Below are 15,713 nucleotides of genomic sequence, written 5' to 3' on the forward strand. Positions count from 1 at the left end.
ATGATAGCTGCTGCTGCTGGCCTGACATCTGTCCAAGGCCTGGAATTGTGATGGCGGGGGTCACGGGAGGTAGGGTGTAGGGTGAGAAGGTTCAGCAGTAAGAGCAGGGGTGTGGCTATCATTTCCCAATTTCGGGTCCTTTGATCAGCCACTGAACGAAAAGGCCCCTCCCTGGAGCCCGAAAGCAACCCCGCATGGGTTTGCTTGTGCTCACTGCATGGTGAGGCCCCCCCCCCCCCGCCACCCCGCACCACATCTCACCATCAGGTGAATATTAGCGGCAGCAGAATGAGGCCTTCAAGTAGGTATTAATTACTCATTGAAGGTCCTTGATTGATGGCAGTGTGGCAAAGCCATCCATGGGCCTTGCCACCACATAATTAACTAACGTGTAGGAGGGAAGGTAACGGGGGTCCTCATCCACCACTTTCCCACCTAATTAAATAGACCACTCTCAAAAAGAAAAGGGAAACATTCGTAAGGACTAGAAGGCTGGGAACAGATGAAGCCCGTGGAGAATACAAAGAAAGTAGGAAGAAACTTAAGGAAGGAGTCAGGAGGGCTAAAAGGGGTCATGAAAAGTCACTGGCAACCAGGATTAAGGAAAATCCCAAGGCCTTTTATACATATGTAAAAAGCAAGAGGGTAGCCAGGGAAAGGATAGGTCCATTCAGGGACAGAGGTGGGAATCTGTGTGTGGAGCCAGAAGAATTGGGAGAGATACTAAATGAGTACTTCTCATCAGTATTCACCAAAGAGAAGGACTTAGCGGTAGATTTGTCTAGGGAAGAGTGTGAAGATAGCCTGGATCATGTTGAGATCAAAAAGGAGGAGGTATTAGGCGTCTTGAAGAATATTAAGGTGGATAAGTCCCCAGGGCCAGATGGGATCTACCCCAGAGTACTGAGGGATGCAAGGGAGGAGATTGCTGGGGCCTTGACAGAAATCTTTGTATCCTCACTGGCTACGGGTGAGGTCCCAGAGGACTGGAGAATGGCCAATGTTGTTCCATTGTTTAAGAAGGGTAGCAGGGATAATCTAGGAAATTACAGGCCGGTGAGCCTTACGTCAGTGGTAGGGAAATTATTGGAGAAGATTCTTCGTGACAGGATTTACTACCATTTGGAAGCAAATGGGCGTATTAGTGAGAGGCAGCATGGTTTTGTCAAGGGGAGGTTGTGTCTCACTAACTTGATCGAGTTTTTCAAGGAAGTAACAAAGATGATCGACGATGGAAGGGCAGTGGATGTTATCTACATGGATTTCAGTAAAGCCTTTGACAAGGTCCCTCATGGCAGACTGGTACAGAAGGTAAAGTCGCATGGGATCAGAGATGAGCTGGCAAGATGGATACAGAATTGGCTTGGTCATAGAAGACAGAGGGTAGCAGTGGAAGGGTGCTTTTCTGAATGGAGAGCTGTGACTAGTGGAGTTCTGCAGGGATCAGTGCTGGAACCTTTGCTGTTTGTAGTATACATAAATGATTTGGAGGAAAATGTAACTGGGCTAATTAGTAAGTTTGCAGACGACACTAAGGTTGGAGGAGTTGCAGATAGTGAAGAGGATTGTCAAAGGATACAACAGGATATAGATCGGTTGGAGACTTGGGTGGAGAAATGGCAGATGGAGTTTAATCCGGACAAATACGAGGTAATGCATTTTGGAAGGTCTAATACCGTTAAGAATTATACAGTAAATGGCAGAACCCTTAAGTGCATCGACGGGCAGAGGGATTGGGTGTACAGGTCCACAGGTCACTGAAAGTGGCAACACAGGTGGATAAGGTAGTCAGGAAGGCATATGGCATGCTTGCCTTCATTGGCAGGGGTATTGAGTGTAACAGCTGGGAAGTCATGCTGCAGCTGTATAGAACCTTGGTTAGGCCACACTTGGAATATTGCGTGCAATTCTGGTCACCACATTACCAGAAGGATATGGAGGTGTTGGAGAGGGCGCAGAGGAGGTTTACCAGGATGCTGCCTGGTCTGGAGGTTATTAGCTATGAGGAGAGGTTGGAGAAACTCGGATTGTTCTCACTAGAGCGACGGAGATTGAGGGGCGACTTGATAGAAGTTTACAAAATTATGAGTGGCATGGACAGAGTCGATAGAAGCTTTTTCTCAGGGTGGATGAGTCAATTACTAGGGGACATAGATTTAAGATGAGAGGAGAAAACTTTAGAGGAGATGTGCGGGGCAAGTTTTTTACGCAGAGGGTAGTGAGTGTCTGGAATTGGCTGCCAGAGGAGGTGGTGGAAGCAGGTACGATAGTGGAGTTTAAGAGGCAGCTTGACAAATACATGAATAGGATGGGAATAGAGGGATACGGACCCTGGAAGTGTGAAATGTTTTAGTTTGACAGGCAATATGATCGGCACAGGCAATATGATCGGCGCAGGCTTGGAGGGCCGAAGGGCCTGTTCCTGTGCTGTACTTTTCTTTGTTCAAACCTGCATTAGAGGCAGGCATTAAATCCAGCCTTTGCTTTAAACTCGAGAAGAGGAATTGTTTGTATATTGTGTTTGGAAGCTGTTAAGTAAGACTCTTCTTTAACTGATGAACCGCTGCCCGCTGGAGTTTTTCTTTTACACACGGCTTCAGAAGTGAAATCTGTACAAATACTCACCTAAACTCTTCATCCACATAAATGAAGCAAAACCAGAGTGCCTGTATGTGCAAGATGAATAAATTTTCTGGAAAATTTGTGTGAAGCAGACGTGTGAACACATTGCAGAAGATTGCATTGATTTTGATCAGGGAGGAGGAACCCCTACGGTATTACCAAGAAGAACAGCATCTTCAGGACCTATGTTAATTACTTAATGATAGTGTCGTTCAATTACTGGTAGATTAACAGAAAATGTTGGCACAAACCCAAGCAAGCGGCCATCGGGATTAATAAGCTTTAAAAGATTCAAACAGAAGGGAACTAAAATTAAGTACATCAACATATTGGGTGTGCAATGACACTTTTTCACTCATCTGCTGAGGAGAATATGGGGAAAAAATATTGAGAAACGTTTGAATAATTTTGTGGCACATGACCATGAGCCAACTGGTTGATATAATTGCTTCCCTGTGTGCCTTGTGGAATTTTTTCTGTCATTAGGATACAGAACTTCCTAAGATGCTTCAAATGGACCCAACATTATGTATGAGAAAGATGTTAATCAAGCGAAATAGTTAAAGCAGTCTGTTGGCCCTCAACAGAATCTATGGGATCAAATATGGTGCTGTGCAAAAATTGGGTGAGGTGAGGGGGATAAAGGAACCTCCCCAAAGTGAAGTCAAGAACAAAGTCACGGGCTCTTAAACAAAAGGATCCAAAGGCTTGCATGCAATGTGGTAGGTCAATTAAGCATTCAATATAGCAATGCTTAGTTTGAGAGCCAATATGTTGTAACTATTAGTTGGAAGGCACCTTAGAAAATAATTGCAGATACAACTCTGTCGTGGGAGAAAAATCTGAAGAACTTGAAGCTTCTCCTAGACGGTGTCAGCACTTGGTAAAGAAAAGCTGTGGCCCGTGAACTTATTGCTTATTGATCCCAATAGAATTTAAAGCTGCTCTTGGTACTAATGTTAACCTGGCTCCTGACTCAATTTTTATATACAAAGAAATAAAAAGCTTACGCACAACCAGGGTGTGACTCAAGTCAGTCCAAGGCATAACCAGCAATTGAAGGCCCCAGCCTAACTCCTAAAGTTGGCAAGAAATAAGATGAACTACTTTTGGCACCATTTCAAAGGTTGGAGAAAATAGAACACTGTACACTTTATAGGACACCTAACTCAGCATTCTCCTGATTGTGCAATATATATTTGTACTGCTGAATGTAATGGAGTAGGCAGATGATCCAGTAGAATGATGGGCCAAAATAATATGCTTACATTTGAATCAAACTTGCCAAATCATCCATGTATGCTGAGGTATTCATCTACTATTTGCAGTTGATGAAATGTTCGGATGTATTTTGGATGAATAAAATTTGCTCTCAATTGGGTTGGGGGGGGGGATTGTAATTTCATTTGCAAAGGCAATATATCACAATGGTTTCTTCTCTCTGGATGATATTCAAATGGAAAATCGTCAACAGACTTGCAAGAAGGCGCTCAGCGGTTTCAAGAAATGTTATTCTTCAGGGATTGCTGCTAATTGCCAAGAGATTGACCATTTTGTATTCCTTGAGATCACAGAATCACAAAATTTTAATGGCACAAAAGGCGGCCGTTTGGCCCATCATGTCTGCACCGGCTCTCCAAATGAGCATTGTGACCTAGTGCCATTGCCCTGCCTTTTCCCTGTACCATTGCACATTGTTTCTATTACAATAATCATCTAATGTCCCCTGGAATGCCTCGATTGAACCTGCCTCCACCACACTTCCAGGCAGTGCATTCCAGACCCTAACTACTCGCTGTGTGAAAAAGTTTTTTTTTCTCCTGTCACATTTACTTCTTTTGCAAATCACTTTAAATGTGTGTCCCCTCATTCTCGATCCTTTTATAAGTGGGAACAGTGTCTCCCTATCTCCTCTGCCCAGCCCCCTCATGATTTTGAACATCTATATCAAACCTCCTCTTAGCCACCTTCTCTCAAAGAAGAACAGTCCCAACCTCTCCAATCTATCCTCATAGCTGAAGTTTCCCATCCCTGGAACCATTCTTGGAAACCTCTTCTGCACTCTCTCCAATGTGTTCATATCCTTCCTATAATGTGTAACCAAAACTATACACACTATTACAGCTGAGGTCTAACAAGTATCTTATATAAATTCAGCATAATCTCCTTGCTCTTCTGCTCTCTGCCCTTTTTAATAAAGCCCAGGATACTATATGCTTTACTAACTGCTCTCTTCACCTGTCCTGCTACCTTCAATGATATATACACCCAAGTCTTTCTGCTCTTGCACCCCCTTCAAAATTTCACCCCTTATTTTCCATTGTCTGTCCATGTTCTTCCTACCAAAATATATCACCTCACACTTCTCCGCATTGAACTTCATCTGCCATCTATCTGCCCACTCCACCAACTTATCTATGTCCTACTGAAGTTCTACACCGTGATCCTTGCAGTTCACAACACTCCCAAGCTTCGTATCATCTGCAAACTTTGAAATTGTCCCCTGCACACCAAGATCTAGATCATTGATATATATCAGGAAAAGTAAGGGTCCCAATACCAACCCCTGGTGAGCTGCACTACAGACCTTCCTCCAGCCCGAAAAATATCCATTAACTCTCTGCTTCCTATTTTTCAGCCAATTTTGTATCCACATTGCTCCTGTCCCTTTTATTCCATAAGCAATAACTTTTCTCTCAAGTCTGTTGTGTGACACTGTCAAATGCCTTTTGAAAGTCCATATACACCACATCAACAGCATTACCCTCATCGACCTTTTCTGTTATCTCTTCAAAAAACTCCCAAGTTAGTTAAACACGATTTTCCCTTTAGAAATTCATGCTGGATCTTCCTAATCAATCCACATTTTTCCATGTGCCTATTGATTCTATCCTGAATAATTGTTTCTAGAAATCTTGCCCACCATTGAAGTTAAACTGACTGGTCTGTAATTGCTGGGCTTATCCTTTCAAACATTGGTGAACAAGGGCGTAATGTTTACAATTCTCCAGTCCTCTGGCACCTCCCCTGGGTCTAGGGAAGACTGAAGGTTATAGCCAGTGCCGCTGCAATTTCTACTCTTACTTCCTTCAACATCCTTGGATGCATCACATCTGGTCCCGGTGCCTTGTCAACCTTAAGTACCGACAGTCTATTCAACACTTCCTCCTTGTCAATTTTGAACCCTTCTAGTGACAGAGTTTGCTTGTCTGTCATCATGGCCTGGGTAGCATCTACCTCTTTGGTAAAGACAGATGCAAAGTATTCATTTAATACCTCCACCATGGCCCCTTCGTCCATGTGTAAATTCCCTTTTAGGTTCCTAATTGGCCCTACTCCTCTTACCAGCCTTTTACTATTTATATGTTTAAAGAAGACTTTGGGATTCCCCTTTATCTTAGCTGCTAGTCTTTTCTCATAATTCCCCTTTGCTTCTCTAATATGTTTTTTCACCTCCCCTCTGAACCTTCTGTATTCCACCTGTCATAGGCACACCTTTTCTCCTTTATCTTAATTTCTATCTCCTTTTTCATCCAGGGAGCTCTGGATTTGTTTGCCCTACCTTTCCCTTTCGATGAAATATACCTTGACTGTGCCCAAACCAGTTTTTTTGAAGGTAGCCCATTGTTCAGCTACAGTTTTTCCTGCCAATCTTTCGTCTATCTGGCCCAGCTCCGTTCCTGCCCCATCGAAGTTGGGTCTCACCCAGTTAATTATTCTTACTCTGGATTGCCTATTGTCCTTTTCTATCATCATCCTAAAACATACAATACAATGATCACTGCCTCCTAAATGTTCCCCCACTGACACTTGATCAACTTGGCCCACCTCATTTCCAAGAACTAGGACTAACCGTGTATCTTTTCTTGATGGACTGGACATATACTGCTGTAGAAAATTCTCCTAACCACAATTTAGGAACTTTTGCCCCCCTCTGCCCTTTACACTACCCCTGTCCCAGTCAATATTCAGGTAATTAAAGTCCCCCATTATAACTACTCTATGATGCTTGCATCTCTCTGTAATTTCCCTGCAGATTTATTCTTCTACGTCCTTCTCACTATTTGGCGGTTTATAGACTACACCGAGCAATGTAATTGTATCCTTTTTGTTCCTTAGCTCTAGCCAAATTGATTCTGTCCTTGAACCCTCTGGAACATCCTTTTTCTCCAGAACTGAAATGCTCTCCCTAACCAACACCGCCACCCCTCCTCCTTTCCCATCTCTTCTGAACTCCTTGTACCTGCGAATATTTAACACCCAGTTCTGCCCTTCCTTGAGTCAAGTCTCTCTTTTTATCACCACAGCATCATATTTCTACATGGCAATCTGCGCCAGTAACTCCCTAATCTTACTTATTATACTCCATGCATTCACATCCATGCATGGTAACCCTGATTTGGATTTTCTTACTTTCTCCCTTGTCCTGGCTTTACCTATTAACTTACTATTCTCTATACTATTGCTACCTGTCCCTCCCAGTATTTTGTGCACCCTGGTATTCCTCTAATATTTTCTCTTGGTTCCCACGCCCCTGCCGAGTTAGTTTAAAGCCCTCCCAAAAGCACTAGCAAGGAACTTGGACCCAGCTCTGTTCAGGTGCAACCTGTCCAGCTTGTACAGGTGCCATTTCCCCCGTAACCTGTCCCAGGAATCTAAAGCCCTCCCTCCTACACCATCTTTTCAGCCACGCATTCATCTGCCTTATCCTCCTCTTTCTGTACTCTCTGGCACGTAGCACTGGGAGTAGTCCAGAGATTACTACATTTGAGGTCCTGCTCGCTCATTGCAGGACCACATCCCCCTTCTTACCTAAGTCATTGGTGCCAATGTGGACTACAACCACTGGCTGACCACCCTCCCCCAGAAGAATGTCCTGCTGCTGCGTGACATCCTTGACCCTGGCTCTAGGGAGGCAACATACCATCCTGGAATCACGTCTACAGCTACAGAAACACCTGTCTGTTCCCATGACCAATGAATCCCCTATCACCATAGCTTGTCTTTCTTCTTCCTCCCCTCCTGTACAGCTGAGCTGCTTGTGGTGCCACAAACTTGGTTGTGACTGCACTCCTCTTGGGAAGCCAACGCCCTCACCAGCTTCCAAAACACAAAACCAATTTGTGAGTGGGACTCCAGGGGACTCCTGCGCTACCTGCCTATTTCTCTTGGACTGCCTGGTGGTCACCAATTCCCTCCGTCTCCTGGCCCTCAAGCTGTGGTGTGACCGCCTCTCTGAACATGCTCTCCACGTAGCTTTCAGCCCCGTGGATGCGCCACAGTGACTCCAGCTGCTGCTCGATCTCTGAAACCCGGAGCTCAAGTTTCTGCAGTTGACAGCACTTCCTGCACGTGTGGTCAGCACTTCGCACATATTACAAGACACGATTCACTTGGCTGAGCTGCCTTACCATGTCTTAACTCTACTTCTCTTACGTTAACTTTATTCTACTTTTTGGATTATTTATATTACTTTATTATATTGTCCCTAAATTTCCCTTATTCCTGGCACTTCTCAGTTAAGTCCAAGTATTGAGGGACCTTTGGTGAATTACGTATCAGCCACACAAGAATCCTAAATATCGAGAGATAGAAATGAGCCTGTTTGTCTGTCCTTTTGTGATCAAGATTGAGTAAACAAACTGGGTGACCTTGTGCGAACTTGTGATTCCTGCTGTAACATTTGCGAAAACCACAGAAGTCCTATAATTATCTCAGTGATACATGCCGGCAAATTGCAACCGATCTGTTTGGAAAAGGCGTCATTCCTTCCTTGACATGATTCAGGCTGTGTTGTCATCAGCCACCTTGTCTGATGCAACTAAACTTCTGTGACTTATACTTGTGTGTGCTGGAATGCTGCATAAAGCAAGATCGGAAAATGGATTCGAACATCGAGCTGTGGAAGCTCCAATGTTAATGCACGATGCAATGGGAAAACAAAGCGTATGATCTGAGCAAAGCAAGCCTTGTGACTTAGAGCTATGCAGTTTGGTCAAGGCATTCAAAAGGGAATTGGATTGCTACCTGAAAAGTGTGTGTGTGCAAGATTACGGGGATAAGGCAGGGGAGTGGGACCAGGTGGAATGCTCTTTCAGACAGCCAGTGCAGACTCGATGGGCTGAATGACCACCTTCAGATACTGAGATACTGTAGTTAGAAAGTGGGGGCACCTCAATAGAACTTCTCGTGGATTGAAGTTCAAAACATTACTTGTGAACCCACATTAAATTTCCCTCGGGTGGCTAGATTTGAAAACAGTGAGAATGACGGAACAGCCAACTACTACAACTTTTGGCACTGTTAATAAAACATTCAGGTCAGGTGACACCCCCTGCTCCCCCATTGGGATTGGGGCCTGAGTGGGAATGCTTACCAAAACAGAAGGCATCTCTTGCGTACTTCAACAGGAGATTATGTTTGAAGATGAATTGCCAGTGTTCAATTTGAGGAATGAGAGAACCAGTAACATGAGCTCATGATTCAATCGCAGAGCGCAGTAACAAATGCCAACAGCGTTTGGACTGCTAACCCAGTTGAAATTAGCTGCTGTACAAGCTCTGGATGACAGAACATTTGCCATCTAGAATGGGTTTAAAAAATACATCCTTTCCAGCAATGCCATAGGGCAGCAAAAGCTGCCAGTTTAACATCACGGACATCTTGTGAACTCAGGCAATGGAACATTTTGTCTAATGGGGTTTAAGTGTATTGGGTGAAATTGTGCTATATGATGATGCTAACAATATTTGAGCCATAACTGAAGTTGTCACTTTAATATGCTGATACCACACAGTGCAGTTACAAGTGTCCCCAGATAGTAATGCAGTGTATTATAGGTCAGAATCGAACTGTTTTGAGTTGAGAACAGTTGTCTGACTGAGTCTTCATGGATTCTCCTGCTCTCTTGAATCGTGGGCTTTTTAGGGTGACTTTGGGTACCTTGCCCAAGTAGCCAATTTTGATGTGTGAGCTTGGCCAGTGAGCATCAGCTATATCCAAACATATCACAGCTGCATTTCCTATAGGGGTCACCAGGTTGCAATTAGAGGAGCAAAATTGTTCTGCAACAGTCCAGCAATTGAGAAAAATGGGCAATCTGTTTACACCCCACCGGCTATCTTTTCCATTGAAGGTAAATGGAGAGTAAAACAAGCTGCTGAGTCTTCGTAGCCCGTTTTACATGATCTCTGAAGACCAGTTTTATCACCACCGCCTAGCAGTGGGAAGCTGTCTCTTAGCTGAGCTCAGCCAATATAGTGGATCGAAACAGGAACTTTCTTGTGATGTTCAGCTCTTCACCACATGGACAATGCTGGCCTGTAATATTCAGCATGGATTAGAAAGCTTCCACATGGTGTTTCTATTGACTCAACTGTCTTATTGTAAGGAGTGCATTGATGAGAAATCACTTTAGCAGGTTGATAACTGCAAGCCAGAATTGTGAAGAGGAAATGTTGAAAAGCAAAATCTACTACTGGCAAAATGTCTTTGACGTACACTTTGTGAATTTCAAAAATTCACTTAGTTGACTGGACTTTTTTAACAACTACCGTAAATATCTTGACAATATGAGCATAAGAGCACAAATCTTATTAATTTTGGAAGTGCTATCATTAAAATGGAGTGCGGTGTAGAGCAGAAACTGTTGTTGCTTTCTAAAGATGTCTTTCAAAGTCAGAATTGAAAGTGGTTATTTGGCAGTCTGTTGTGTTTGTGTTGGCTCTTGGCTAGAGAATTTTAATCCCATTCTCTCCCCCATTGTCCTTCTCTTTTCCGATAAGCCCGCATCTGTCACTACTTCAAATGTTTGTGTGCTCTGCTCTTAAAAGAAACCATGGTCTTTCCAACCCAAACCCTTAAGTTTAATAGCACTGCCAGTGGTTGTCCTAGCTGAAGGCTTAAATTTGTATTTAAATTTAGACTGGGAAATGATCATTAGGAACAGTGTTTGCTAAACGTTTGCCGTTCATCTCTAGCCTGAGGTGAATTGGTCTGAACCAAGGAAGTTGCAGTATCCATGTGGACTACTTAAGAATTTAAAAAAAAAAAGCCCAGTGTTTTGACTCTCTCTCCAATGATTCCTACTGGCAAGTATGTCTGTGCTGCTGGGTGAAGATTTGGGCTGAGCTGTGCTATGAAGTATCACACAATGCGCAGGCTATTTCAATTGTTCAGACTTGCACGCACAGTGTCCGCTTGGCTGAAGTACCAGAGAGAACTGCTTGTGCCTGTTAATAAAGTAAACAGGCTGTTTTTTTTTTAAAAGAAAGCTACCAACAATTGGATACAGCAATAAAAATCATCAGAGATTGGAGCTGCTGCAAGCACGTACTTATTATTTGGAAGCTGGTAAATACATTTTGTTTTTCAGTTCAGTTCCCACCTTTTGCACAGGCCGGTCAATAAGAACAATTTTGCATTTCCACTTCCAACAATTCCTCTCCTCAGCTGACTTGCCTCTTACACTCTTAAATATCTGTTGCTAGAGTTTCTGTCTTATGACTGATGCAATGAATTATGCCATCATGCCAGATTCCATTGTTGGCTCTTCTTGTGAGTGACAGACTCAACAACACCACCAACAACAACAAATTGCATTTATATAGCAACTTGAACGTAGTAAAACGTCCGAGGCACTTTGCAGAAACGTTGTCAAACAAGATGACACCCGACACAGAAGAATACATCTCAACTCCTTTTATTTTTAAAACATTTTTTCGACTCCCTTTGGTTACATGTTTGGCAAGAGATGCCTTCTGTTATAATTACATGTCTTTTGTCGAACCTGTGAACAATGACTTGGGAACTAATTACCACTTTGAATAATTAGATAGCTATTTATGGCTGTTACAATTGCTGACGTGGTAAGAGATGAGCTTATTTTAAGGTGGGTTGAAACAGACTGTCCAGTGGCAACCTTTTAAGGGATTTTCATAACACCGGCTGTTGCCAAGGAAGTGCTGGATTATTTGGGATACTGTGACTCGGATTTGACGATGAACCAAATCTCTATCCATCACCTGTGCCCCGTGGAAGTTAAAATGGCAACATTCAAGGAGTTCTGCCGGTGCTTTCTGACTTGGCTTCCGGTTGACTAAGGCCTCAATTTTAAAATTCTCATCCTTGGTTTCCAAATCGCCACGTGGTCTTCCCCACCCCCCACCCAACCTCTATAACCCCCTCCAGCCCAACGACCCATGTGCACTCATCCAATTTTGGCCTCTTGCACATCCGTGATTTTAATTGTTCCGCTATTGGTGGCTGTTCCCTCCCTAAACTTCTTTGCCTCTCTGCCTCTTTTTCCTCCTTTTAAGATTCTCCTCAAGCCCAACAGGAACCAGGTTTTTGCCCTGTTGACCTGAATTTTGCTGTAGTGATGATAATGACAAGGTTATCGGCACTTGCAATTAAACGTGGAAATCTAGGTGTTGGTGTCAGAGATGGCCGCTTCTTGATGTTGCACTGTCACCATCCTTGCTGTTGGACATGGAACTTAAATCACTAATGCGGTGAACTTGCTGTATTTTCTCACTACTTTCACACTAAAGGTGGCTGCGCAAGTTCGGTTTGGTGCATTGAGGAGTAAGTGATTTTTACAAGTGTGGAATCTCATTTTCTCAAGCTTTTCGCTCTCTTTCTCTGCCCATCTCTTGTGCATCTCGCCCTCAATTCCACCTGTATTTTACAATCTTTATTTTGCTTTTGGTACATCATTCGAAAGTAATCGATGTTTGGATTTTGCATGTCTGTGAGGATATTTCGATCTAATTTTTCCCTGCTCACAGATACCTGAGATCCCCTGTAAAGGGCGCTGCCTTGGAATGGATACCAGATTAGAAGAAATCTCTAACTGATAAACTCGCAAAACGTCCTAAAAATCTGAAACAAAAACAGAATTACCTGGAAAAACTCAGCAGGTCTGGCAGCATCGGTGGAGAAGAAAAGAGTTGATGTTTTGAGTCCTCATGACAGTTCTGTCGAAGGGTCATGAGGACTCGAAACGTCAACTCTTTTCTTCTCCGCCGATGCTGCCAGACCTGCTGAGTTTTTCCAGGTAATTCTGTTTTTGTTTTGGATTTCCAGCATCCGCAGTTTTTTGTTTTTAGTCCTAAAAATCTGGGCTACCATCTCCTTATGGGGCTCGGTGCCAAATCTTGTTTGGTAACGTTTCTGTGAAGTGCCTTGGGTGTTTTACTATGTTAAAGTTGCTATATTAATGCAATTTGTTGTTGTTCTGGCCAATATTTCCATCTCAAACACATCTGGAGTACTCTGTACAGTTTTGGTCTCCTTACTTAAAAAAAAAGATATAATTCCTTTAGAAGCAGTTCAGGCAAGTTCACTGGACTCATTCTTGGGAGAAGGGGGTTGTCTTATGAAGAGAGGTTGAGCAGGTTGGGCCCATGCCCCTTGGAATTTAGAAGAATCTTAGGAGCGATCTTATGGAAGCATATAAGAATCCTGAAGGGGCTTGATGGTGGATGCCCAGAGGACGTTTCCCCTTATGGGGGGAGACTAAAACTAGGGGACATAGTTGGGCCTCCCTCTTATGACCGAGATGAGGAGAAGCTTTATCTCCCAAAGCGTCGTTGGTGTGTGGAGTTCTCTTCCCCAGAAAGTAGTGGAGGCTGGGCCTTTGAATTTATTCAGGGCAGAGTTAGGCAGATTTTTGTTAAGCAGGGTGAGTCGAGGGTTAAGGAGGGCAGACAGAAAAGTGGAGCTGAGACCACGACCAGATCAGCCATTATCTTATTGAATGGTGGATCAAGCTTGAAGGGCCAAATGGCCTGCTCCTCCTGCAGTGTTCCGAACAGTGGCGCGAAAAGCGGATTAATTGCTTGTTATTTCATAAGGGGAGTTTGCAGTGTACAAAAATGGTTGTCGTGTTTGCCTATGTAACAGTGATTGGGCTGCAGCTGCTGCTTTGTTGTGCTGCACTTTTCATTACAATCCCCTTGATGTCAGCTTAACTGGCGTAAAGGCTCATGGAATTTTAAGACAAATTGTGTTCAGTGTGACTTGACTTGCCGCCATTCTATTGGTCCAGCTCTCCAGCTCATTGGTCTAGAGGCAGGTCCCGCCCATGGGTGAATTAATCGCTGGGAGTTTCCACAAATTGTGCTCATTTGAGGGCCCTTGAGGGTGCTCCCAAAATTAAGCCGGATCTTTTGGGCACAAAGACACTAATTACTTCCTTCATGCATGCTCCGCCTGGCAGACCCTTGGCTTATTGTCTGCTGATGCTTTATTCCGAGCTGTTTTTCTAGGGGTGGTTATCCATTGCCAACTTCTCTCAGGGGTTAGGGCAAGGAGGCAGGTCCCGAGTACACCTCAGCCAGAACAGGAATCAAACCTGTGGTGTTGGCATTAATCTGAACCACACGCTTTTAAATTTTGCTAATGAACTTGCTTACTGTACCCCAAAAATAACACACCATTTGGTATATTTTAAAATTAATTTTCAGTAATTTAAAGTTGGGTGACTTGACAGGTGGTGGATTGACACTGATTTCATATTTTCTTTTTGTGTGATAAACCGATTTTCAGTTGCATTTGTCAACCTACACAGAGTCACCATCAAATACATCGAGGAATATTTTTTAAAGCAACATTTCAAGTTCTAAAATGCTGCCCAACTGGGCTAATTTATGACAGATTTTGCAGCAGGTAAATAGGTTAGATTGGAACAACATTTTTCAAATCCAAGTGCAATTTTGCACCAAAATCCCTGACTATGCCCAAGGAGAAGCTCTATCCAATTGATTTTCCATGTATTACACTGTAAAGGTCTTTTGAGGTGTTCCTCAGAGACTCGGACAGTCTTCTATGAACACAAGGTTTTCGTTGCTGTTTTGAGTTTCAGTCGAATATTGAGATTTTAATATTGCTGTCTCTATTGACTGTCGTACAGTTGATCTTGATTTGTGTTTTGTTACTGAAGAAGTTCTGCTGTGCGTTTGGTGGCTCGGTTCTGGAGACAAGAGTTCGGAGCATAACCATTTGTACCATCTCTCTTTTAGGTGTGTTGAGGGTGCCAGAAGGGTCACAGAGCTGGGATTGGGTTTCAGCCTCCCTGATCAAGGTACCAGCGCTCGTCCTATCAATGGCAATTTCCTTGACCCTGTGAAACCTGTCAAGCTGGACGCCACAGCTTTCAGTGAAAACGCCTCGGCTGACGCCCTGTCCGCCTCAGAGACACTTGATTGCCTGTTTCTAGCCTGTGGCACAGGCACCGATGAGGTGCACTACGTGAGTGAGGCAGTTTGCCCAGAAGATGCTTCCTGTAGTGATGCACACAGGGATGCCTGCACCATTACTGGTAAGTAACGTACGCGGTGAATAAACTACAAATTAAATACTGGGTAGCCATTGTTTTTTCGACCAAACTCTGTTCCCTAGCTACTGACTCCATCCATCTCCCTGGCAACAGCCTGTGACTAAACCAGTTTCCAACCTCCGGTGTCATATCTGACCCTGCGATCAGCTTCTGACCTCATCATCACACCATCACTGCAACCACCTATTTCTATTTCTGTCACTTTGGCCCATCTTGACTCACCTCATTCGTGCCTTTGTTACCTCTGGACTTGGCTATTACGATTAACTCCAGGCTGGTCTCCTACATTCCACCCTCCCTGAGACTTCAGGTCATCCAAATCTCTGCTGCCTGTGTCTTGCACCAAGTCCTGTTCACCCGTCACACCTGTGCTTGCAAAAGTAAGAAAGGGAAGCAAAGAGAGAGAGATGAAGAAAACAGCTTGTGCACAACAGCCTTGGCAGCTGAAGGCACAATCACCAATGGTGCAGCAAATAAAATCTGGGCTGGTCAAGAGACAGTAAAAAGGAGGAGCACAGACACCTCGGTGGGGTTGTGGGACTGGAGAAGATTATGGAGACGGGGAGGGAACAAGGCCTTGGAGGGATTTGTAAGCCAGGATGAGAATTTCAAAATTAAGTCGTTGCTGGACCAGGAGCCACTGCGTGCCAGATAGGACAAGGATGATGCGTAAATAAGTCTTGTTCGGAGTTAAGGTATGCACATGAGGATATTGGATGACCCCAAGGTTACAGAGGGTGTAATGTGGGAG

General features: G+C 43.8%; 1 protein-coding gene across 6 annotated transcripts in view; it reads left to right on the plus strand.

Moving 5' to 3' along the window:
- The window catches only part of trak1a (trafficking protein, kinesin binding 1a), a 239,424-nt gene that overhangs the window by 90,173 nt on the left and 133,538 nt on the right, over nt 1-15,713 (plus strand). For 5 of the 6 annotated variants that reach the window (XM_041183851.1, XM_041183850.1, XM_041183856.1 and 2 more), the window contains one exon: nt 14,646-14,944. In XM_041183851.1, the coding sequence (XP_041039785.1) occupies nt 14,646-14,944 (299 nt within the window). Of the gene's footprint in view, nt 1-3,326; nt 3,345-14,645; nt 14,945-15,713 lie in introns of those variants that run through there. The other variant, XM_041183852.1, reaches the window with a different exon arrangement.

Source organism: Carcharodon carcharias, chromosome 3 (genome assembly GCF_017639515.1).
Source record: "Carcharodon carcharias isolate sCarCar2 chromosome 3, sCarCar2.pri, whole genome shotgun sequence".
Classification (NCBI taxonomy): domain Eukaryota; kingdom Metazoa; phylum Chordata; class Chondrichthyes; order Lamniformes; family Lamnidae; genus Carcharodon; species Carcharodon carcharias.